Source organism: Leuciscus leuciscus, assembly GCF_965113295.1.
Source record: "Leuciscus leuciscus genome assembly, chromosome: 13".
NCBI lineage: Eukaryota > Metazoa > Chordata > Actinopteri > Cypriniformes > Leuciscidae > Leuciscus > Leuciscus leuciscus.
The window spans coordinates 9,301,520-9,327,962 of record NC_138737.1 but is presented as its reverse complement, the minus strand read 5'-3'; the positions used below and the strand labels follow the sequence as shown (position 1 = coordinate 9,327,962).

General features: G+C 37.7%; 1 protein-coding gene across 1 annotated transcript in view; it reads left to right on the top strand.

The window, feature by feature from the left end:
- Positions 1-26,443, top strand: part of agbl4 (AGBL carboxypeptidase 4) — a 337,210-nt gene that overhangs the window by 163,799 nt on the left and 146,968 nt on the right. Inside the window, exon 5 of the mRNA XM_082188305.1 lies at positions 14,206-14,422. Within this exon, the coding sequence (XP_082044431.1) occupies positions 14,206-14,422 (217 nt within the window). The remainder of the gene's footprint in view (positions 1-14,205; positions 14,423-26,443) is intronic.

Below are 26,443 nucleotides of genomic sequence, written 5' to 3'. Positions count from 1 at the left end.
CAAATATGAATTATTATTTATTTAATTACACTTGTTGCAGTGGCCATCTGTTTTGTTTAATTAATATAATATTATAAATTTACCTTGTATTTAATACTAATATTTAGGCCTATAGATTACATTAATATTAAACAATATTTTATAATAAAATAATTTTGTAAAGTTAATGTCATAATTTATTTATTTAAAATCAATATTATTAATACTTTAAATATATATATATTACTATTTTAAGTGTGTTCTGTTTTTGTGTGTGGTGCTCATGTGAGGCATTATAGGTGGTTGCCAGGACATTGGTGAGCTGTTGCTATGGTGTTATGACATTTTTTAGCACATGGCTGGGGTTGCTAGGTTGTTCTGGGTGTTTTCTACATATCCCTCCTTCAATGTAAGTCTTTGGTATTTTTCAGCAGTTGTATTGCCCACCAAGGTCTGATCACTTAGAAAAGCAATAGTACACCTCTTCTCAACAAGCCACTTGTTCTGAGGCGTCATTTATGTCCATAGCATCCAAACAAGTTTCCCAAATCCTAGTTCAAACAAGCAGGTAGTCCCTATCCAATATCGTACCAGAAGTTGACACGTCAGACCGCTCAAACAAGCAACATATTTTGAAAGCACCATAGATCCGCAGTGTTTAGACTCTTTGGGGAAATTATCCTAAGAATAGCTTACTTCTGCACTTCAAACAGGGAGAGCAAAAAGCATTTCAACATTACGTTCACCTCTGCATAAACAGCAAAGTAGCTTTCTTTCTCAAAAAAGTAAATCTGCGTAATGGAAATTATGATGACACCGGCTGTGCCCTCATAATCTCAGACGTCCCACAAGGCCAAAGGGTGCTCAGGTGGGGAAAGTCTGCAAAACCACGGAAAACCAACGCGTAAACACATACACAGACATTCACACCAGGGCACCTCTTAGACGTCACCCTGTCTGGCTGTTATTACCATCTTTTCTCGAATGCACACCTGCCTCCACCTCCTACAGTCTGCGTATGGATGTGTGTACGTGCCCTGTGTGATTTCTGCCCCTGTGCCCCATGAGGGGGCATGGCGCCATGTTGGCTGGTTCATAGGGCTCATCTGCTCTATGATAATTACCCCAGACATCCCTCAGCGCAGCAGGGCAGCTACTTACCACCATGGGGTCACACTTATGCACACACACATTATATTACCACTGTTGAGGCTAGCTATAGCCTGATCACTATACACACACCCTCACTCTCTCACACACACACACACACACCATTACGCCGCTGCTACAGATGGAGTGAGCCACCTGGGACACGCAGCCCTGCATTAGGGTGTTGTGGAGTATTATACTGATGACGCATTAGTGAGTGAGAGAGGGAGATCACATGAGCCTTATTGTGTGAAGACAGACAGGGTGTGGTCCATGTTTGTGCCTCAGTTTTTTTCTTTTTAAAAATGTGATGCAAGTCATTTTGGATTAAAGGGTGGGTCAGTTCTTTAAGGCACTATAAACACAAGATCTATGCCATCTACTGGCCGTGGAAAGAGCATAAAAATAGTGTCTGCCAGTGCTTTCTGTTGTTCATTATACATGCACCTTTGCACCTTCGCCAAGCAAGAAAAGTGCAGAGATTGAAATGAAAACAAAATAATTTATAATTTATTCTTGTGATGGCAAAACTGAATTTTCAGCAGTCATTACTCCAGTCTTCAGTGTCACATGATCCTTATTCTAATATGCTGATTTGGTGCTTAATTTTTTTTAATTTTTTTTATCAATGTTGAAAACACTCGTGCTGCTTAATATTTTTATGCATTCTTTGATTAATAAAAGGTTCAAATAAGCAGCATAAAAAATCAAAAATGTTATTTAATGTCCTTTCTGATCTCAAATTAATAAATTTCTGTCCTGCAAAATCAAGTAATAACTACAGAACTCAATACATGAACCCATAACATACAAATACATTTTAAAACATAACATAAAAATGTAACGTACTCACAAAGCAGCACTGATAAGCAACTGCTTCTGAGTGGTTCTGCTACGATAGCATCTGCCATGAGATGAATGTGAATGATAACGGATCGCTTTCTCCAGGTATTATAAACCTCTTTTGATGTAAGTGTTATTTGGTATTACGAAGGATTTTGAATTCAAGCTGCTTCTTTTTTTTTCAATTTCAGTGCATTTATGTGTGTATGTCTGTGATTGCACGGTTAGAAGTGCTTCAGGCACTTGAATTTGATTCATAATGAGAATCTTTGCTGTTGACCCTCTCCCTGTTCTCTCTGTCTGTGGATGTTGCTTCTTATAGCATCACTATAGACACCATAGGGAAATCTCATCTCTTCCCACACACAGCCAATGACAGAGGCCACACTAACCACCTGCACACTGCTGGAGCCATCCGGCAACCAATTATCTGAAGATTACTGTTTTCATGTTTGTTCGTATTTCCTTGCGTTTGTTTGTTTGTTTTTCATTTATTTAGTGCCCATGTATTTCCATGCATTTGCATACGGGCGTCTGTTATTAAATGTCCATAAATTCTAGTGCACACTACAAGACTAAAGCTTGTCACCCCTTTCATAAGGGTTCATAGTCTGCAACAAAAAGACCCAGATCATAATGTACACTTGTGAGACACGCAATTAACTATGTTTCCAAAGTTGTTTGAAATCTGACTGACCTGCCAGGTGTGCACACTGTCCCAGACAAGCAAGAGAGCAGAAATGAGCAGTATGTATACACAGAAGCCAGATGATATGTATGCCTGAATAATAGAGCAAGATGGTGGAAGAAAAAAACGTGTGCTTTTACTGCTACATTGTTGCAAATTTGGAGATGAGTTTAACATGTACAAGACCATGCATAATCTAATAATTCCATCATATTAAAAGAAATAATGGAAACTTTTTATTTTATTTTATAAATAAATTATAATTTTATTAAATCTGATCTTTTATTAAGACTGACAAATCAAATAACAGAATCCCTTAAAGGTAAAATTATTTTATTTTTGTATTGAAACCATGCTATAGTTGCAATTGACTAATGATTCAGATTGAATGATTCCCCTCAATTTGTCCTATAGACCTTATGTAGCCCCACCCCTTTTCAGCACTGCACTCGGTTTCTGTCTTCCGCTTTGTATTTCCACAGATCTTAAGGATTTATGAACGAACTGCTCATTTAAAAAAAATCGTCCTGGTCTACTGCCATTTGTTATGACATCTGCTTTAAACATTACAATGCTCATGATAACTTTCGTTAACTCTACGAGACCGGTGCAGCGAGTAGGTAATGCTCATTATCAATCACGCCACCGGCCTCGCACCGTTCTCTCATGGCTCTCGCCCCGCCCTGCTTGCCACAGTCACTTTGTAAAGAAACACTATGCGCTTATAGACTGAACACGTAATACGTATGCACATGATGTTACCATTTTCACAAATTAAAGGTTGTATCAGCGATTTTCGCGTGCAGCCGTCATAGGCAGCCGTGCACGAGCGCAAAACCTCACAACACCCTCCCCCTGTCGGTGATTGGTTGGAACACTATTTATTTTGGTTTTGAGTGGTTGGTGAAACCAATTGTTTTTGTGTGCAGATCTCAGAGCCTAGGCTGCCTACAGAGACGCGTTTTTTTGACGGCCTGCTTATGGTGCGGGCAGCTAGCGGATCGTTAGGAAAGATTAGATGAATGTGATCATTAATGTTTGGGCCTGAAATCGCTGATACAACCTTTAATTTATTTTTTGAAAAAAACATTGTCGTTGTGAGAATGAACGGTCAAAACGCATAAAACATTTTCCGTTTTTAGTTGAAAACGGTGTTGTGTAAACGGCCCCTGAGTTCCTTTAACTCCCGAAAAGCGAAAGCCCCTGTTATCTAGAATGAACTCTTGCATTGTTCTATCAATGAGTATGTGTGAGGTATTGATTGTGTAAAATGCGTACCATTATGCTGACAACACAACAGAAAGTGAAACTGTTAGGGTAAAAGTGGGCAGGACGGCAAGTTCCTGTTTTGCAGTGTGTGCTAATCGTCAAATAAAATGAAAGGTCCCGTCCTTTATGTCAGGATGTGTTTGTGCCAACCATCACAGCATTAATGCGCCCTATGCAGAGCTGCTGTATTGATTAACCACTCACCGTTTAGCCTTTATAGCTCATATAGCCTTTGGTGCAACTTTCTGTATTTTGTTCAATAGTAACGAGTGTCAAATCTCTCCAGTGCCTCTGTACTCAGGCCACATAATCTCACAGCTAATCTTAACACCGACACACCCGGGATATTCGTATCATCTCTCCGTTTATTTTTTTAAGACAGGTCGACGTGTGGTAGTGCATCTGAATGTGCCTTTTGCTGTTCCGATGTTAGCAATATCCGCCCAATATCACCCCAGAGGTACCCGGACGCTCTTTTTGTTGGGCAGCAGTCATAAAGAGCATTAGGTTGGAATATATTAGCCAGAGAGTTTGTCTCTTTCTCTCTCTCATGGGTGTACGTTTATGATCTAAGCTGTAATGAGTAGATGATTTACGAGCTGTGAAGGCAGTATGATGGCCAGGGCTCTTAGCACTAATATTACACGTGTCCCGCTGCGCTTGTGAAGAGCAATGTATCTCAGACTTTAACACACGTTTGTGTGTGTGTGTGTGTGTGTGTGTGTGTGTGTGTGTGTGTGTGTGTATCACTGTGCTTGGAGTGTATCGCTGTTCTTAGTGCATGCACTTGGCATGTTCAACCACGATACCACTCAATAGACAAGCTATTTCCCAGAATTCATAAACACTTGAGCTCAAATGCAGCTATGCATTTTAATCTAGTGAGGGTAATAGATCACGATAGACTCAGATTTAATCTGTCACTACTTATTAAAGACAATGAACCCCTATAGGCCCACTTTGCATCAGTAAAATGAATTTGTGTACTGTAATCAATGTCTGGAGTCTTATGAAATTCATTTTGGCGTCAGTGCCTTCTCTGAATGAGACTAATGTAAAAAATCTAGGAATTGGTGTAGTTTAAAATTTAAGACCACTTTTAGATTTTAGATCAACCATTTTTTGTAATAACATCCATATTTAAATGAAGGGCTGGCTTATCTTTCCATGTGTGTACATGGCCATACATTCTTGGTTTCGACTGAATCTCACTACTAAGTATGAAAAATGCAGTTTGTTCTGTCAATGGTGAAATAAGTCGTTTAAATTTAAATTAACTCATACATTTAACCCATAAAATTGCATCTGAATATCAAATCCAAATAACCATTGTACATGATTCCTTTTTCAGTGTAAGTGCGTCTTGGTAATATTAGCCCACAGGTTTGTTATTAACCCATAACCCGAAGAATTATACTGTCGTGCATAACTCGTCCTGCACCATTTGTTGAGCTTTGTCGACCCATGAGCTAGTGTGAGAGAATTTTGGGCCAGTTGACGAAACTGTCACTTGACCTTTTGGTCCAGTGCTGCATTGCCACTGAACATTTTATGTTCATTGATCTTGTGTACACTGTACACACATTTTTTTTTTTAATGCAGTGTATTTCTTATTTTCTGCATTATTGCAAATTCTGCTTATTTGTTGACAAGATACTATTTTATAGTTGGTTAACTCTTTCCCTTCCATTGACAGAATTTCTCGTAATTTATGAGACCCTTCCCCGCCATTGACAGAATTTTCTGTTGGCTTTCTGTGTTTTCACAGTTATATGGTAGTTATATCGTACTGTGCAACTTTTGAAAGAGTAGAGAATATCCGGATCAAAACACAGGCAAAAAAAGAGCAGAAACAAGCGATAAAAGCATTGCTTATGCACGTTGTACGATTTTCTCAGCTTTTTGTTCAAAATGTTGTTGTTTTATGAAACTTACCCACATTTAAGTGTTGATAAAAAAAGAATGCATGAAGCGAGAGTAAAACTTTTTTTGTGTGTTTGTTTGTTTTTAAAACTGAGGCTCTATTCTTTCTTTTGATATATTGCATGGTTAGATATTCATACAACACAATATTCTGGGTGACATGAAATTTTGTGAAAATGTGGAGTATTGTGGTGATGCCGGTGAATATGTTGGCAGGGCTACTAGAACGACTGGTGAGCAGAAAAAAATCCTTATTGTGGAGTCCTTATTATACAAATTTCATGGTTTGAGGAATGGTGTGCTTTTCTACTCATACTGACTTACTCCTGCCATAAATTAGGTAAAAAATCCCATAGACCCAAGCCATATCTAGGGACCAGAATATCATGTAAACCTGGAGGTGGAATCTTTTGAACTAGTCCAGTTAGCAACCACACAGAACATCCTAGCAACTGCATAGCAACACCCTGGCAACCACCCACATGACTCTAGCGTTGTACCATCAAGGTAAGCACTACTCACAATTAAAAAATTTTTGTAGAAAATATTTATGTGGTTAACCAACACAAAGTATAATGTCTATTCTGTTCCCCAAATTGGCTAATTTGTCCCACGGCTCCTAGGGTAGTTTCATTCTCCTATCTCTGATCCTCTATATGCATTCGACGCTCTTCGCCATTTAGAGAATCACACAGTGAATTCGCACGCCAAAATCCCCTCATTTCAAACATACCATCGCACATGGACAGCTAGACCACAAAGCAAGTGAGGTTGCTTAGTAACTGTGCCATCCAGTGCTATTCTCCAGTCTGATTCATGTCCCAAATGATAGATCAATCACAAGAGGGCCACTCCACTCCCTCTACCTCTCATATTACGACAGAAAAATCGAGAGAAAAGAAACCGTATCAAATGTAAAACAATAAATGCATTAGAAGAGGGATCGCTTGTTTGAGCAATAATTACACAATATGGGCCTGCGTCCAAAGTCAAAAGAGCCTGCACAGATCTGAGAGTATCATTGTCGTGATGAAATGTAATATCCGTATGTGTAATAGATCCTCTTTTTTTTCTTCAGCTGTTTTTGTCAGGAGGATGAGAGAAGAATTGTGGCACTTGACAGCTTCGTGCTCATATTTGAAACCATTTAACCTTCCCAACATTAAGCAGATGACAGCCAGTGCTCTTAGAAGAATAGGGGAGGGCGACAAACGGAGAGCGAGAGAGATGGAAAGAGTCAGAAAGACAGAAGCCACTGCGATGACCTCTACGCTTGATTGATTTGAGAATATAGACAAGATGTCCCGCTCCGTATGAAAGCTAGCAATTTTCCCCCTCGTCTAGTTCTCTTCAGAGGGAAGCCGACAGCCGCGCCGGCATCAAAGGCCCCGTCGTGTTCCTGCTAACGGAGTTGAAAAGCGCCGCGATTGAGAATGACACCTCGGTACGGGCCTGGCCGTTTAGCTAACAGCGCACACACACACACACACATGAAAAAAGAGATACAACCGCTAGTCAGCTTAGTCATAGCCTTGCCCACTCAAGTTGAAGAAACTTTGAGTTTCTTTACTCTTTTTCTAACAAGTTATTAAAACTCCCTCATTTTTAAAGTCCATGACCTTGAGTTCTAGGCGTTGACCTTTTCTCTATATGGAAAGAGAGCCGGAGAGCAACAGCTCACTTTGTGTGTGTTCCTCAGGGTGGGGAGTGTGTATAAAAGGCGTTCGGGGGCAGCTGAATTGTTAAGCCGTGTGTGTGTAGGTTATTGTCCGCCGGCCTGTTTTTTCCCCCCTCAGACACACAGCGAGATAAATGTGTTTTGGAACGGGGGGCATTGTACCACATCCACCAGCACAGGGAGGCATGGGGCACTATCATTTAGATAAAACAAATTACCAGCAGCCACAACGAGAGAGAGAGAGAGAGAGAGAGAGAGAGAGAGAGAGAGAGAGAGAGAGAATGATAGAGGCGAAAACATACATTGCAGCGAAGATAGAAAACGCCCAGCAGGTTCGAGATTCACCAGGCTCTCTCTCTCTCTCTCACACACACACATAGAGGGGCAACACAAAGCTATTTTCTCTGGCCAATAGCGGCGCAGCGGCGCGGGAAAGGCGAGCAGTAAATTCCCGCTGGGTAATTAAAATCAATAGCCACGACTCGCTCAGTAGCCAACAAGGTCAAACGCTGGAGAGGAACCGGGATAATGCCCAAACAGATAAATAAAAAAATAAAGTGAGGTGTCACGCTGTTTCATTAACCCTGCGTGGGGAGAGGTGTGTGAGCATGTGTGTGTGTGCGCTAATGTCTGCTTGGCAGGGTACTCTGGGTGCATGACGAACAGACGCGGGTCTTGAACCTAACCCCACTCAAACGCAGGCCAAATACTGCATCGAGCACAGCTAACCCTGGTCATGAGACTCACACATATACACATACAGTACATTCATACTGTATATAAACAAATATATATGTCTGTTTATAAATGAAATATATTTGAAATTACAAAATATGCATATGGAACATTTGGCCTTTCCAGGACCATTTTACCATTTATTGTTTTGTTAAACACAAAAAATGGGGAAAAAATGAAAAAATCTTTTTTTAATTAGAAAATTTTAATTGTAATGTACGTACAAGAACATTTAAATGTTCAAGTCTCTTATGCTCAACATGACTTCATTTATTTGATCAAAATACAGAAAAACTGTAATTTTGTGTGAAATTGATGTTTTTATGTAAATGGAAATTACCATTTTGTTATTTTTTAAAATGTAATTTATTCATTGTTTTTGATGAATAGAAAGTTATAAAGAACACATTTCTATTTAAAACAAAAATCTTTTGTAACATAATAATTGTATTTACTCTCATTTTTTATCAATTTAATGCATCCTTAATACCTTAAATTATTAATTTCTTTAAAAAAAGAATATTTTTAATACTTGTGTATACCATGGTATTTATTAAAACTCTTTATTTACATTTGTTTTATTGCATTAAAAAAAAACTGTTTAAAATTACAGTTGGAAAAAATTGGAATAGTAACAGTAGAATGCATTACTGTAAGGAGAATAAGGGGGTAGAATATGTATAATAATTAGGGATGTAACAAAATATTGTGTCACAATATATCGCAATACAAAAATGCAACAATATGTATCGTGGATAGTTCACCCAAAATAAAAATTACTGTGAGAAAATTCCAAATTTTTGGTGTCAGTACTACATTAAACTACTATATATATATATAATGTTGAATATAATGTATAACAATCCAATGGGGAATATTTGTGTGTCCTGATAATGCCAAATGTCTTATGTTACCAGTAAAAAGTGGCCTACATTATTTTAAATATATCTAGTCAGTGACAGAGTGCAAGCATATTCATCTAAAATAATTCTGTATTTTCAACTTCAGAATCATGAATATTTTTATTCTGGTGTCACCATTGTCCTGTGCATTGGGTTACCAAGCCTATTCATTTACACCCACAATGTAATATCAAATTTAGCATTTTAATCAACAGTTCATTTTTTGTCAACCTTTTATCATATGTCTTGTAGTATCGCAATAATATCGTATCGTGAGTTCAGTATTGTGATATGTATCGAATCGTGACATGAGGGTATCGTTACATCCCTAATAATAATAAACCTGAAAAAATATTTTGATGGTCCTAAATGGAGGCTCATTTGTGAACAAAATGTATGTATTTATTCATTTATTTGTTTACTTACATTTTAAGTTTTTATTTTGGGGACCCAGACAACCTATATGTTGGTTTACCTGTGTCTATTCAAATGAACAAAATGGATCTAATAATTGAAGTCTTTCAGAATACACTACTTCATTTACAGGTTTTTACATATTGGTTAATTGAATATGAGTGAACAAAATTGTGTTTGTGTGTGAATTGTGGGTGTCATTTTGTGTTTTTTAGGTGTCATGTGATTGAGTGGGATGAGTGTGTGTTGAGATGTAAGTAACTGACAGTGAAGGGTCATGTGTTTGTTCGTGATGTAGTATTTTGTCGCCAAGCCTGACATGCATTAGAGATCATTTAATGTGTCTCTGTGAGTGTGTGTTAGCAGTAGAGTGTAGTTTGGACCAAGCAGGCACCTGTCCTGTGTGTTAACACTCTTTTGAGACACGTAGAGATAGCAGTGTTGTAGAAGTCCCCCAGAGGATTTCTCAGCTTGATCGTTCATTTGCTGTCTTTTCCTCCACAGAGAAAAGCTAATTCACTTTCATTTCGGCTCAGCGGTTCACTTTGTTCAGGTTGCAGAGGAGTCTGTGTACATTGTGCAGTGTGTGTGTATGGATGAAGCTCTGTTATGTTGGCATGCACTGTGTGTGGCTGTTTCCATATTTGCATAGTTCTACATAGCTTTATTTCTCACGGGTTTTCTAATGAACGTCAGGGTGGAACGTGCTCTTTTAAACGGCCAATCACAATGCTGCACCCGAGGGGCTCCCTATACAGGAAACAAGCTGAGCAATGCATATGTTGTATGCATGTTGACAGCATTTGGAACATGCCTATGATATCCAAAAATTACACTTATGTAGCTAATTGACTAGCCAAATATCGTTCCTCTATCACATAGGGCCAAATTTACGAACAGCTTGCGCCAGCGCCAACCCTCTTTTGGTGTTTAAAAACTACCATCAGGATTTACTAAAGACACGCAGTGAAAAGTGGTTATTTTTGTGGCTGACCTTATTGCAAATTGCATACGCAAAATGTATGGGAGGAGAGTATTTAAATGAATCATGCAAGGTGATTTACTAAGGTTTGCGCTATAGTCAATTTACTGGTATTTGCACCGTTATTTAAACAATAAATCTTAAACCAGACGCTAATTTGCTCTGCTCTTGGTAGATTGAGTTGGTCATTATGGAAATGATCCGTCTGTGTATTTGTGTATTAATTTGCACGTAGTCAGTAGATCGTGCGCAGAACTTTCCACTCCCATCGGCACTTTTTTGGAATTGCAACCTCATGCAAATTTGCCCTGTTTAGTAAGTCCATTTTGCTTTATATATATATATATATGTATATATATATATATATATATATATATATATATATATATATATATATATATATATATGCAACTTTTTTTTATTTTTTTTATTTTATTTTTTAATTAATGAATTTCAGAATGTTTAAGTAGTTTTAGCTTGATGGTTATCAATGTTATAAACTTGTTTATTTTAATATTCAAATAGTGACGTAGATTAGTCGCAATCTGAAGTATTTCTTATTTATTTTACATGATGTCTTTTCTTCAATTTAAATATTCAAAATCCTAAAAAGGATTCTCATATTTTCAATATAAGTCTCAGGCTTTTGGATCCGTATATGTCTGTGTTTTTATATGTATTTATGCGTGTGGGTGACTGAAGATAAGGGAGCAGGTGTGTGTTTATAACTTTTGAAGCGTTCAAACAAAGACACTAACCCAGTTACATCAGTGTACAGTGTGTATGTGAGTTGTTTAGTGGAAAGGAATGAGATGGAAGGACTGGAGGTTGATTTTAGAGAGCTGTTTCCTCTCTCTTATCAGTATGGCCGTGTGGAAGCTTCTGTGCTGTTCACATAGATAGCATCTCCATCTGATCTCTCTCTCTCTCTCTCTCTCTCTCTCTCTCTCTCTCTCTCTCTCTCTCTCTTCCCTGTCCCACAGTCAACCCACCCCAGCTCTGATCTTTCCTCTCTTTCTCATCTTCTCACTATCTCCCTCCCGCTGTTATTCCCTCTATTGCCTTCCATCGTATGTTCTTTGCCTGTCCTTCACTGCTATTTGCTCTCTCTCTCTCTCTCTCTCTCTCTCTCTCTCTCTCTCTCTCTCTCTCTCTCTCTCTCTCTCTCTCTCTCTCTCTCTCTCTCTCTCTCTCTCTCTCTCTCTCTCTCTCTCTCTCTCTGCAGATGGTGCAGATTTACTTTCAGTAGCTCCACATAAAACTGATTAACAGCACAGTATATCATTTTATATGCAAATAACATTGCTTTCATTGTTCACCCAGCTCATCGTGCACTGCAGAAATGTTCATTGTTTACAGTTTGCTAGTAGTGTTTGCCTTTATCTAGATGGGATTTTAAAGGGATAGGCATAGAGAGAGAGAGAGAGAGAGAGAGAGAGAGAGAGAGAGAGAGCTGTCTGAACAGCAGTAATGTGAGTAACTGATGTAGAGGATTGGTTGGCCTGCAAGTTTACAATATTATTTACAAGATTATAAGATTTTTCATTATTATTGTTTTTTTAAATATATATTTATTTATTTAATATTTTTATCCTTTTCTTCACTTCATCTTCTCTTCACGCCTCTTTTCTATTTTTCTTTTACTTTATTTTATTCACTTCATGTTATTTCATCTTAATGTCTCTTCACTTTCCATCTCTTTTTCTTTCCTTCTCTTTTTTTTTCAAATCAAAAGTAAATAGTCATGTCAGAAAGCAATTGTCTATCACACCCAAAGAATCTTATTCACTGCCACTGATGACATGAAACGTAATTTTGCAACACATTGAACTTCAGTCATGTAAGATATTTCCAAATTAAACAGAATGTTGGGCAGGAAATAATGTAGCTTGTGATTTTATTTGATCGTTCTTGACTTGTTTGAATTGTGATTGTAATGATATGACAGATTAATAATATTTCCCCACCTACTGTACACTCTAAAAAAAGGCTGAGAGTTAAAAATAACCCAATTGTTTTGACCCAGTTGGGTTGGGTTAAATGTTAAATGTTAAATGATGCGTTTTATTTAACTCCACTACAATTACTATATTGCTGGGTTAAAATAAACCTAAATTAGGTTGGAAATCAAAATCACACAGAAGTACTAGAGTAAAAACACAGGCAACAGTAATAAAATAATCAAATGGACAACATTTTTGAGTTTAAACAATGTGTACATGTGTATGTGAGGGAGAAAAAGTAAAAAAAAAGAAAGACAACTCCCCAGTTGTACATGCTTATACAGTTAAAAAAAAAATCTTTCAAATATAATATTTAATGACTTCCATATAAGAACTATTTTGACCATATTTTGTTGATTTTTTTCTCTAGCCAATGAACATACTAGTAACGCTACGGCCGGTGTGGTGAAGTGTTGAGTCCCAGCGAAGTGATGAGTCCCAGCTTAGGACCCCAGTAGTATGCCTGATCTGAAGCTGTTCTCGCGATTCTTAATGTAATCAAACAAACTTTAATTAATGTAATAATCTTTTATTTTTATCCTGATTATTTATATAGTTAAAGTGAAAGAAATTGCATGTTTAGCGACATTGTTAATTGTTATTAAGCAATAAAGCATTTTTTTTTTAATGACAAGTATGTCATGTCAGTTAATTCTTAAACAGAATTATGCTTGTATCATATTTGTTATCGAAGTTTTTTATCGAAAAATATTGTAGATGGTGAAAAAGAAAAGTTATCTCTAATCATTTCGGATAGCTGTATGATGCTACTATCTAAGCTAACTAAAAAAAAAACCTCTGAGAACAAGAAATGTTTAATTTCACAATTTATAGCTTTGGTTATATACTAGTATATGAAATATGTACTGTAAGTTAAAAGACATTAATCGTCGTTATAACATCAAACGATTTATATATAATAAAGTGATATCTGATTTTTAACCATGCACTAAAGGGATTACCCATAAAATGTGCTTTGAACCAATCGGATTGCTTGGGTCCTAAGCTGGGACTTATCTCTTCACCACACCGGCAAGAAATACATAAACACTGAAATTATGGGGAAAACTTTGTATTATAGCGAATTGACAGGATTTTACCATCGCTGTTTAAAGCATTTATAATCACTCAAGTGCCATTCCAGCCTGTTTAGTTCCAGTTCATCAGTCGTCTATCACCACTAAAGTGATTTTGATGAGAGAGAAAACACTCCGACAATATCCAAAATCCAGTTTTAATTTAGCACATTTCTCGCTGCAGTCAGTTTCAAAGTACTCTGTCTTCTCTTACTTTGACATTTGAACCTGTGTGACGTGCATGCTCTCTTTTACGGCTACATTCCCAACCCACCGTTTGGTTCCTGATTATGAACGATTATCAACCCAAATTGGGTCAAATCAACCCAGCTTCAGTACCCAACAGTCTCAACGCAGCATTTGGGTTGAAAAAATAAGTTTTTTAGAGTGCATGCCGCCTTGGTTACATCAGACGTAAAGTGTCATAGAGAATGTTTAATGTCACACTAATGATTAAAGATTATGAACACAAACTATTTTTTATTTATTTTAACGTTAATGGATCTATTGAGAAAGCAAACAGGGTGCATTTTATTGTCATGTTTCTTTCTTTCTTTGTCACAGGCAAAGATTGCCAGCCAAGAATGTGTATTACTATCGGTGCCCTGACCATCGGAGGAACTATGTGATGTCTTTCGCCTTCTGTTTCGACCGTGAGGATGACGTTTATCAGTTTGCATACTGCTACCCTTACACCTACTCCCGTCTGCAACATTACCTGGCCAGCCTGGAGCGCCGAAATCTGGATTACCTGCAGCGGGAGCAGCTGGGCCTCAGTGTGGTTAGTCACTGCATGTTTGAGTCTGCGTTACTGCACATCTTTTTCTTTAAGGAGGCGGACACATGTAAGTGTCTTTGAGGATGCATGACTGTGTGTGTGCGCGTGCATGATCTGGACAGGTACTGGATCAGTGACAGTGCCTACAGTGCCGTCTCCGCTCTTATCAAATAATTGTAGAGGAAAACTCATTAGGAATGCTCGAGAGATTAAAGCCCTCTTTTAGGGCCTTCATCACTTTCACGTTCGTCAAGGAGAGCCAGGCACGGGAAGCCACTGATGAAAGGACATTTATTGATAAGAAATATGGTGTCAATGGTAAAAAAGAAATCAGTTTCACATTAAATGGGATTTGAAAGGGCAAATATATTGGGGGGAAAATTAATGGCAAAAATATCTACTTCACTCATGAAACTCTAGAGGGCGCAGGCTGATATTTCCTTTACATTCAATCTACAAGCAAACACATCATTACCAAATGCTGCATGCTGATTGGCCTCTGCTGATCCTGCAACCAATTAGATTGCTGGCCCAACATTTAAATTCTCTGGTTCATTGTTTGCTGTAAGCTAGCCCTGCAGTGCGCTATTAGAGTTCCTTTGAAACACTTGAAAAACTCCTCCCCAGGCTCCACCTGCCTAGATCTGCTACAGGATTTGTCTATTTATACAGCAGCAACAGCAGCATATCTTACATGCTCACCGCGGTGTGTCTGTGTATCAATTATCAGTAAATCCATACTTGCTCTGCAGCATCAATAATAAACAGTAGCAGCAGCTGCGAGCAGATCTAGTTCGCTAAGACTAAATACATTAACATTGCCATATTCACTAGCATGCTAAAACTATTCCGAGAGTTGTCATGATTGAACTACATGTTACATCAATGAAAGAACAGATACACAGACTTAAGGGTGTACAGGGTGAATCTGCTGCTGTTACTGATACAGCCTGTGAAACATTCACCCAGATTACATAAACCCTGATCACCTCTTTAAGTCTCCTATGTTCACCAAAGATGCATTTACTTGATCAACAAATACAGTAAAAAATCATGAAATATTATTTAAAATAACAATTATTTATTGTAATATATTTCAAGATGTTTTTTATTCCTGTGATGATGGTGAAGCTGATTTTTCTAAAGGTTGTCAAACGTAACTAGAGAAACTCGAGCATTGTTTGTGGTGGCTCTATTGCTGTTATTTGAAGTTACTATATGCAAATATGCAAATGATTAGAAGTGGGTTTTTTTATATTAGAAGTCTCGGTTAAATTTGAGTAGGGGTCAGTTTTATTGTTAACTAAAACTAAAACTATTTAATAACATTTGCATTAATTGAAATAAAATATATATAAATATTAGATGACAAACTTAAGCTTAAAAAAACTCAAATGAAAATTTGAAATGTTCTCTAACTGAAATAAAATAAGTTGAGTACTAAAATGACCATAACTGAAATAAAAATAAATGAAAGCTAAATAGAAATATAATAAAAGTAAAAACTAATAAAAAGGACGAAATCACATAACAAAATCACTATAACTTAAAGGTATAGCGGAGGATCTTTCCAAATTTTAGATAAGACCCGCCCTCTCCACTTTTTGAAAAGTTTGATTGATTCACCAGAATGATTGACAATTAGGAGGACCAATAGTATAGGTTACCCACCAGGAAGTAAAACATCCTCCGCTATACCTTTAAACTAAAATATAATATATGTACTTAAAACTGAAAATATAATATTAAAAGCTAATTCAAATTATTATTAAATACCATTATATAAATAATACTAAAATAACACTGGTAGCTGAAAAGACAAAAAGCCCCTGATCTAATGCAGAGAAACACATATATTTTTTAAGTGTCCAGAAATGTCCAGAATACTTTTTTGGGGCCTCATGCCATTTCATTAGCATGTGCAATCAGCCTTTTTATAATTCATATAGAAGATATAATGTCAGAAATAAAGCAAGAATGAAAGGATGGATACTGGATGAGGGGGAAAAAAGTGAGGGAGGGACATTGAGATAGAACAAGAGAGAGTGAGAGGCAATACATTTGTATGCACAGGCATAGGGGCATTTTATAGCCTTATTTGTCTTTTTATGTCCTCTGTTCTTGGGTATGTGGCAGTACAACAGTCTTAATGACCTGCGGAGATGGAGGAGAGAGGGAAAGAGAGAGAGGGAATGAAGAAAAAGAGAGCAGGATGAGGCTACAACAGCTTGGACTGCAGTAGTAAAACACTCTCTGGTGTAACACACAGACGTGATGTAGTTAAACAGAGGTCCTGTGAGGGGGAACTTAGCGTGCACACACACACACACACACACACACACACACACACACACACACACACACACGTGCTATAGGTAAAGCACCAGAGAACAAGCCTGGATTCAGTGTAATACACTAGGATTACTTCTCTCATATCTTTCACTTTCAATGAGGCAAGTAAATGCAAACAGCGTTCCACAAAAAGAGCCGTCTAGTACATCTCAATTACCTCTTTTGCTCTGTTAATGCTTCGCCTCACAGGGTCAAACACTTTGTTTTTTAGAAGTCTGCTAGCTGGTGAGGTATATATGAGCACAAACGTTTTACATTCGCTTTTGCAATGCAACTAATCCGATTCCTCTCTATCCAGAGGTTTATGAAGATGAATTCGTACGAGCGTCCCCACGTACACGCACGTGTCCAAACACAGCAAATACGCTCGCACGGCCTGTTTTCACCACTTTAAAATGCAGACTCGCAACAACTGTCATGTTCAACAGCAATCGTCACATCTGTTTATTGTATCTTTAGTCATCAAAGTCCTCTAACAGCGTTATAAAGACAGAGAAGCATAGCGGGTTTTGACAGTCACTTTGATGGATGATTATGCGTAGAAGCTTCTTCTACCGTCAGCTCGTCTGTTCGTCGCTGCCCATTTCGAATGTCGAGTTCGCATCAGCAAATGGAGAATAAAGTTGTTTTGAAGGCTACGCATCCAGATCCATTAACCATATCCGAGTGTGAAACGCTGGAGCCATCTGAATATTTAAAAGAGATCAAACTCAGATCTGCATTTATGGATGTGAATTATTTAAGCTTGCAGTGTATGTTATCCGGATCTTGTATAGTCCAAGCAGCATGATCTTTGTAGATTAAAATAAGTGTATTGGATTAAATATTTAAGCATATATAAATGTTTATTTTGCATAAAAGCGGAAGGCCTCGGGGTCTTTGTTGATGCTCAGTTATCATGACTCAGATGAACTGCATGTCTAGACAGCGCTCCCCAGTTTCATCCTCTTCTCTCATGCAACCTTCAGTCAGTTTCCGTTGGCAAAGAGCCCGTCAATCTCAACAGAGACCCGTCACGTGACTCCAGCCCGGCTCCCTCACACAGGTGGCTTGTTGTGTTGAATTCTGACTGCCTGCTCCTCTCCAGATGTGGAGCTGGAGAAAGAGACAGAGCAACAGTTGTGGATCTGACAGGCTAGCAAGAGCACTTACTGCAACAAAGAGCAGAGACTCAAAGACAAGCAGACAGACAGAATCCAGCCTGAGGGCCTGACCGGCACACTCTGCTTCACTTGCTGTCTCTCTCTGTCTTTCCAGATTACTAAATATTACATTTTTTAAATCTTTCTGAAATAGGTATTTTCTGCTCACCCAGGCTGCATTTATTTAATCAAAAATACAGCAAAAAAAAAAATGGTAATATAGTGTCAAGTCAAGTCATCTTCATTTATATAGCGCTTTTAACAATATAGATTGTTCCGGAAAATAAAGTAACAGAGATTGTTTTGGCTTTATAGCTGCTCTAGAATAAATTATTGTCCAGCTAAAGTTCATTTTGATTGATTCACTTCCGTCGCAACGATCATTAGTTATTAACTTAGGGGCCGCTAACATGACACCGTTTTAACAGAAAACTCTTAAGTTCTTTCTGCGCAAACTTTCAAAAACGCGAACCCGTGAGAACTTCTGCTGATGGCGTGCACATGAGAATTACGAGTTCAGTCTATAGGGATGCGCATTTGAATATATGTGTGCGCAGGCGTGTAGTCCTTTCCTACAAACAAACCCTCAACAAACTACTTGTCTGGCCTTAAAATTTATAATACAGAATTTGTATCCAGAACCGGAATTATCCCGACAACGCTTTATCTGTAGAGAGGTAAAAGGGGGAGGGACTAGTTAACACTTCAGGACTGCGTTGTCGTCGCGTCCAGGCGCAGGTCCTTCATCAGATCTGGATATGGCCTGGATCCGGCGGACTGCGGTAAACCTCGGGATAAACAGTGAGACTATTAGCGTAGACGCCGTTCTTCTTATGATGCAACGAGTACATCAGGATTTATGGGAAGTGTTCCCGGTTCCGGCTGGCCTAATCTATGCTGCACAACATTGAATTATAGAAGTCTATAATGTGTTATGTGTATGCTAGGTCAAAGAGTTGTGTTTTTAGTCTAGCTTTGAACTGACAGAGCGTGTCTGCTTCCCGGACAATGTTAGGAAGACTGTTCCAAAGTTTTGGTGCTAAATAGGAAAAGGATCTACCCGCCAGCAGTCGATTTTGATATTCTAGGCATTAACAACTGGCCCGAATTTTGAGATCGCAATAAACGTGAAGGACTATAATGCTTTAAGAGCTCGCTCAAGTACTGCGGAGCTAAACCATTTAGTGCTTTCTTTGTACACTGTAAAAAAATTACATCCCCAAGTCAAAAATGTCTAGTGACTGGTCACATCTAAATTTTTCAATTAGTCTGACGTATTATTTCTCATTGAGCCAATGTTAACAGACTATTGCAACAAGAATTACACTTGGGCCAATTTAAAAATTTAGATGTGACCAGTCACTAGAAAATTTTGACTTGGAGAGGTTAGACATTTTTTAAGTGTAAGTAATCAGCAATATTTTAAAATGTATATGTCAAATTTATATGTTTATATATTTTATATCAATGATCATGATCCTTCCTCATGATCCTTCAGAAATCATTCTAATATGCTGATTTTCTGCTTAAGAAATATTTCTGATTATTATCAATTTTGAAAACAGTTGTGTACAATTTGTTTTTTTGTGTACAATTGATTCCTTGATGAATAGAAAGTTCAAAAGAACAGCATTTATCTGAAATAGAAAGCTTCTGTAACATGATAAATGTCTTTACTGTCATGTTTGATCAGTTGAATGAATCCTTGCTGAATAAAAGTATTTATTTTTTAAATTCTAGTTTTCTAGAGAGAGAGAGATAGAAAGAGACTGACAGACGTGCGCTATTTTGACATTTAATTGCTATGTTGTAATTTTTTTCCATTCTGAGTTTTTTATTTTTTTTTATTTTTTTATTTTATCTGATGTATCTGAGCTCAAAATTGAAGTTTGTAGAAAGTACAAAGAGGAAATGAAAGTCCCATATTAGCACCCGGAAAATGGGGCTGTTATTTTAATGATTCACAGATAGAGGCAGATTGTAAGGTAATTGTTCCCTCATTAGTGTAATTGTTTTTCATCTGTGTAAATTTAGAGCTTCTATAACGCAAAGACAGAATGTCCTGAATATTGTCCAGACAGTAAGCAAATCATTATTTATGTAATTATTTCATTTTTATTTGAAAAGATTTTCGAAACACTGACTTTTCAAAAATGATTTTGTATTTTGAACTAAATATTTATTTTACCTCATAATAATTACTCATAATAATACCTTATAATAATTACTATAAAAAAATGTGGTTGTATAAGTAACAAAAATTAGGAAGAATCATGTTAATTTAATCTTAGCAGACACTACTCTATTGGTATATACTGTAACTGGCCACTAAGTGTGTGCTTGATCAGTTTGTCATGCTTAGTATTTGACTACAGTATTTGACTGTAAAGCGCTTTGAGTGCCGAAAAAAGCGCTATATAAATGTAATGAATTATTATTATTATTATTATTAGTATACAAGAGTGTAGCCAAATACTTCAGATACTTTCTTTAAATTTGTTCGGTGATCGGGTTGAACTGCATGTTTGCATCATGTCTGTTGCTTAAGGAGAATGAATGACATTTAAAACAGGCCTTGGAACTTTTAGAACCAGACTTTTAGAACTACTCTTCTGTGGGTTTATGCTAACTGTCTGTCTGTTTTATGGCACATAAAGTTTCCATAAGGAAGAGCCTTAAGTGAAGTTGAGGCTGCAGTTACTGGTTGTCATCCAATAAGGTCAGTTCACTGCACCTTTCCACAGTGCCTCTGAGAGAGAGAAACATTGATGAGATCATTGGTGTCATTCAATGAAACTTTAATAAGGTAACTTTTAACTTTCCTTTTTATAAGGATTTTTAAAGGAACACGCCGACTTTTTGGGACTTTGGCTTATTCACCGTATCCCCCAGAGTTAGATAAGTCCGTACATACCCTTCTCATCTCTGTTCGTGCTGTAACTCTGTCTGACGCACCCACCGCTAGCCTAGCTTAGCACAAAGACTGGAGGTAAATGGCTCCTGCTAGCATACTGCTCCCAATAAGTGACAAAATAGCAGCAACATAGAAGTAGCAGTGCTTCGCCTTCTGAGAATATAGTTCCCAGTATGTATACGGTACGGTTAGAAGATGGCTGTGTCTCATGTGACCTTGTTATTTGTACACGCTGTGACTATACAAATCACGACATGTAAATAGGAAAATCTTGGCGTTATTTTGTCACTTACTGGAAGCAGTATGCTAGCAGGAGCCATTTAAGATTGATTATTTCAATGCATCCTTACTGAATAAAGGTATTAATTTCTTCAATCTCACTGATGTTTTTTTTTTTTTTTATATATATATATATATATATATATATATATATATACACAGTATAGAATAAAAAAGCCTCCTCATAATTAATTTATATTTAATTAAACTTTTTGTGTGTGTGTGTGTGTTTAATATTAAATACATTTTAATTAAGTAAATATTTGCATCAGCAACTCTTTGTCAAAGTCCTTTTTATGCTTATGAGGGACCCACATCGTGTTTTGCAGAATGACCCAGTAGATAATTCCCTTGTCAATGACTGTATACAACAGCCTATACTCACATTCCCAGAGTAAATATCCACGTTCCTTTATGATTTATATGGGCTTCACTTCCTCGCACCTCTCCGTGATGTGAGAGGGTTGTTTCCACAGAGATGACTCTGAGCTGCTGACAGATTCTCTGCTATTTTCCTTCATTTCCCTCTTTGAGATCTCCTGTTTTAATACAAGATGCCGACGCATCTCCCCCTTAGGGACTGCAGTCTTCAGAGGCGCTGTGCAAAACTCCAGGCAACTGTCCCTAACCCCTCTCTCTCTTCATCCCTAAAGTCCTCTGATGTAAAGTCCTGAGTCTCACTGGAGACCCCCGCCCCCCCCTCCCCCGATCATCTAGTTCTGGAATTGACCAAGCATTTTAAAACGTGAGTTGAGTTGACCGGCTGCCTGTGAAGGATGAACGTTAAGCAGGCAAATGGGTCCCGTCTCTGGTTTGATGGAGTACAGGTTTATGGATGTAGTCAGAGGGTGCGGGGTAAGCACTTTTACCTCAAGTCCTTTTTTATATATATATATCCTCTGTCACTGGTGGCTAGTACTTATTGGAGTGAGTTTAATAACAGCTCCTCAAATGGAAGGTGGACTGAAGTGTTTCTGTGTGTGTGTGTGTGTGTGTGTGTGTGTGTGTGTGTGTGTGTGTGTGTGTGTGTGTGTGTGTGTGTGTGTGTGTGTGATTACTGTCTCTTTAATGGCCGTCTCAGAGTTGCACCCTTGAGCTGCGTGCTGGGCAGTGCTAGATTCCTCATGTTTCATCAGTATGAGCCAAATATACAAGAACCGCCTCAAGGCAAAATGAAATTCCCTTAATAAATCCGTAAAACAGACGTTTAGTTGACAGAGATGAAATAGTTCTTATATCCTATCAGAAAGCTACTTTCAAGTTTGTTATTTGACACATCATAAATGATGCTGTTTATGGTGGAGCACTACAATGAATGGTGGACGTGAAATTTGAACAGATCCCTTGTGTTATACCATAAAGGCCAATATTAATAATTTATTTTATTCATTAGTGTCTGTTGATATTGGATATTAAATTGTGGACATTCTTTTATGTCTGTTTTTAGATTTAAGATTATGTTTGTCATCATCTAACACTAATTTAAAGGCATAGCAGATTATGAGATTTATGCACAATTTCTTGAAGAGCACTTTCCTATAATAGAGGTCCCACCTCTATAAATAGTCTTTCATATAATAGAGGTCTCACCTCTATTATATTAAGGACTTTCTATCATTCAAAAATACTTTTTTCTTTAGCAGATCTCAAAATAAATCGTTCATCCATATTTCATACTTTAAATTATAATGTCTTGATGCCTAAATTCACTTGACATTGACATAACTATAGTTTAAATTGTTTTATTTAGAACACACACTCACTATTTTCTATGTAAAAAATCATTTAAAAAAGTTTTTAGCTTATTTTATCAGTAAAATCACTGACAGGGGGAGGGTGTTGTGAGGTTTTGAGCCAGCTTTTTCTTCAGCTCTGACTTCGCGTGCAGCCGTGCACGAGCACAAAACCTCACAACACCCTCCCCCTGTCGGTGATTGGTTGGAACACTATTTGTTTTGGTTTTGAGTGTTTGGCTAAACCATTTGTTTTTGTGTGCAGATCTCAGAGCCTAGGCTGCCTACAGAGACGCGTTTTTTTGACGGCATGCTTATGGGGCGGGCAGCTAGCGGATCGTTAGGAAAGATTAAATGAATGTGATAAAAATATTTTTGGGCCTGAAATCACTGATACCACCTTTAATGTTAAAGAATTGTGAGAAAATAGGATGTGTGTCAGATCTTAAAGTGACAGCAGCCTAATAAACTTGTTGCTGTCTGTCATTAATGTTAATCAAAGAACAAAAGACAAGTAGAACTAGCTCACTGCTCTTGACTGAATAACATTTGTAGCTTTAATTATAGGATTAATCTATTCAATTTATAATTTATGCAATAAAGACTGCAGTTTGATTATTCAATTTCTGTATATTTAACCTGTGACATTTATTACATGGGTTTATGTGAAGATTGTTTTAAATTCACTTAAATTAAAAGTAGTCATATTTTTAAAGCCTATTAAAAGCTAAAATTGATAGCTTTCAATTATACTGTAATGTTGAATGGCTATAATTAATGGCTTAAATTAAAAAATAATAATAATAATTTAATAGAGACATCATTATCAGAGCTGGCATCAGTGATACTGGCCTTCACTCATAGTGCTTTGTAAAAAAAGATGCCATTAAACAAATATTTAAAATATACCGTCTTTATGTTGTTTCTACATTAATTTGGAGATTCAATGTGAAAGTATTACAATATTAAAATATGTAATGTTAGGTGCGATCAATCATGCTTAATTACAGAAAAAAAAAATTACATTCATTATTATTTTTTAATCGATTGACAGCAATAAAAATGTGATGTACCATTTATATGCAGTGTGTGTATAAAATATTTAATATTTATTGATAATATTTATTGTCTATAACATGGAAATGTTTTTCAGATTATTGAATCGGTTAAAATTTTTAAATCAGTGCATCCCTATTTAAATCCATTCTGCAAATTTTCATAATTCCCGCTGAACCTAAGGATAAGTTTAGAACCCTCCAGAATAATTGGATCTCTGTGTGTCAGTGCAACATGTGGCTGTCACATTCATACACATTCATTGCTCTCTGTGTGAATGGAATGATTCCGTAGGCCTCTTTAGTCTGAAAAATGGGGAAAAGGATTGCTGGCTGTGAGGAGGAGGGAACGAGGGAGGAGGAGAGGAAAGGAGCGTGGAATCTACAGACGAGAATTGGAGAGGGGAGGAAGGTCATTTTTTGTTGTTCTAATGGTCACTGGAGCCCCTGCAGACAGACGAACAGTGGGAGATCTTGTTCAGGAGCCTGTTAGCAGGAATAAAGGATGGAAAGCTCCTTGGACGGACGAGTCCCTGGCCTTCGCACGCTTCTCTCTATCTCTCACTTTACGCCCAGGTTTATCTCCGTGTTTGTACACCCCGTGCCAAGATTTAATCAATAGCAGTTCTGCCTTGCGTGAAGAGAGAAGGTCAAAGTCGGACCGGAGAGATGGAGGGAGGGTGGAGAAGGAAGACACTGGAGGAAAGAGAAAAGGGAGGAGGATGAGAAGGAGACGAGGCAGAATCTGTGAGCTGTGAAACAGTGATGGATAATCGCATGAAATCTGGTTGTTTATGGACTGCAAAGCAGAAATGGAGTCCTCCTCCATCACATGGCGAATCTCTCATCGCTCGCTCGCTCTCTTTCTCTCTCATTTGTGCTACTGTTTACTTGTCAAATCTTTTGTGAATGCTCGTCCAAAAGGTTTAGCAATTTGAAGAGCTCTCCACCAGCTGCCTGGAATTGTCCTCTCAAGAGCTGACCAGTCTTTTTCTATTTGTCACAGACTCTATTATCTGAGGACTCACAAACTGTGGCTATACATCTTATCATCAGTCTCTCACAATTGAGAGTGATTTTTGTGAAATTTGATCTATCTTCATCAGTAAAAAATTTATAAAATCATATTTAGAGTTTCAGGAATACCACAAGTACAGTTGTAGGAAAAAGAAGTGAATGGTTCCACTGTTTTTTGCCCGTTTTGGAGTATTTGGTTTCTGGTATAAATGAGCACAATGGGGGATAGCAATTAAATTGGGAGAGAAAAAAATGCTTATCATAGAAATAATAGAGACATTATTACAATAATTACTGTTAAATATGATGGGTTTTGATACTTGCAGAAAAAACCCTGCACTTGCTTGTGCATTATGTTGACAAATTTATGTAACGCATTCATTAAAAATAAATAAACAAAGAATGCATTGCATTCATGCATTCATGCATTGACATTTTGCTGGTACTTCCATATCTCTAAAAGTTGTGATCACATAATTCAAACTCACGATAACGTCCAAAGATAACCAAGGCTTTATCTCTAAACCGAGATTTAAATGTTTCCAGGACGATGTTGTGCTGGATAATAATAAATGCTGCTACAGCAACACTTCATTTGCGAGGCTGAGCTGTCGAGTCTGGTTCTTGTCATTTTCCAATATCATTCCCTGCAACATTTCCTCTCCTCTCTGTGCTATCACTGCCAATAAGAATGGCAAAAGGCCAAAAATAAAATGGCATTTCCACGCATTTCAAGAAGTGTATAAAGCATAAAATACAACAAACATTTCACAGATGTCGACACAACTGAGGTGTGTTTAACCACTGTGAAATGTCTCCCTACAACTGTTGCGTGTGATGTAAACATCCTTTGCCGTAAGCCAGATAACATTTCACCATCGGGGTGTGACCTTTGGCAGTGGGTCCCCCAGAGCTCCAGGGGTCAGCGTTCACTCTGCCGGTGTCAAATAGAACCTGTCTTTTCCATTCGCACCTAACAGTGTGAATGCTCTCGCTTAACAAATCTGACTCTGGATTGAGCCACGGATAAGTCGTGACCCGAGCTTGACTGCAGGGAGGTTATTTTACATTAGATTGAAGATAAAGACTTTGATGTGACCCCGTTTTATCGAGCCGCCCTTTTATCGAGACCAATGGGCCCTTCGGTAGGTGATCCTGCTGCTTTATTGCATATTGAGACTCCCATATCAGCAGCAGAGGAATCATCTAGCTGATATGGAGGACCGTAATAAAGAGAGGATAGAGTGAAGAGAAATAGAGAGAGGGAAATGGAAAAAGACAGAAAGAAGGGCGACTGCAATAGTACAGCGGAATATTGTTTTCTTGAGGCCATAATAAGATAAAAGAAAGCGGGGGGCCTATCAAGCCGGCATGGACGGAGAGGGCAGAAATATGACCGGTAGGTACGACGACTTCTCTTCGTCTGCAGAGAGGCATCCTTCATCTTCCTGAAACAGTAAAATGATCCTCATTGTAATGCAAGGTTTGCTTAGTCAGAGATAATATTTATTTTTTGAAATTGAAATGGCTCG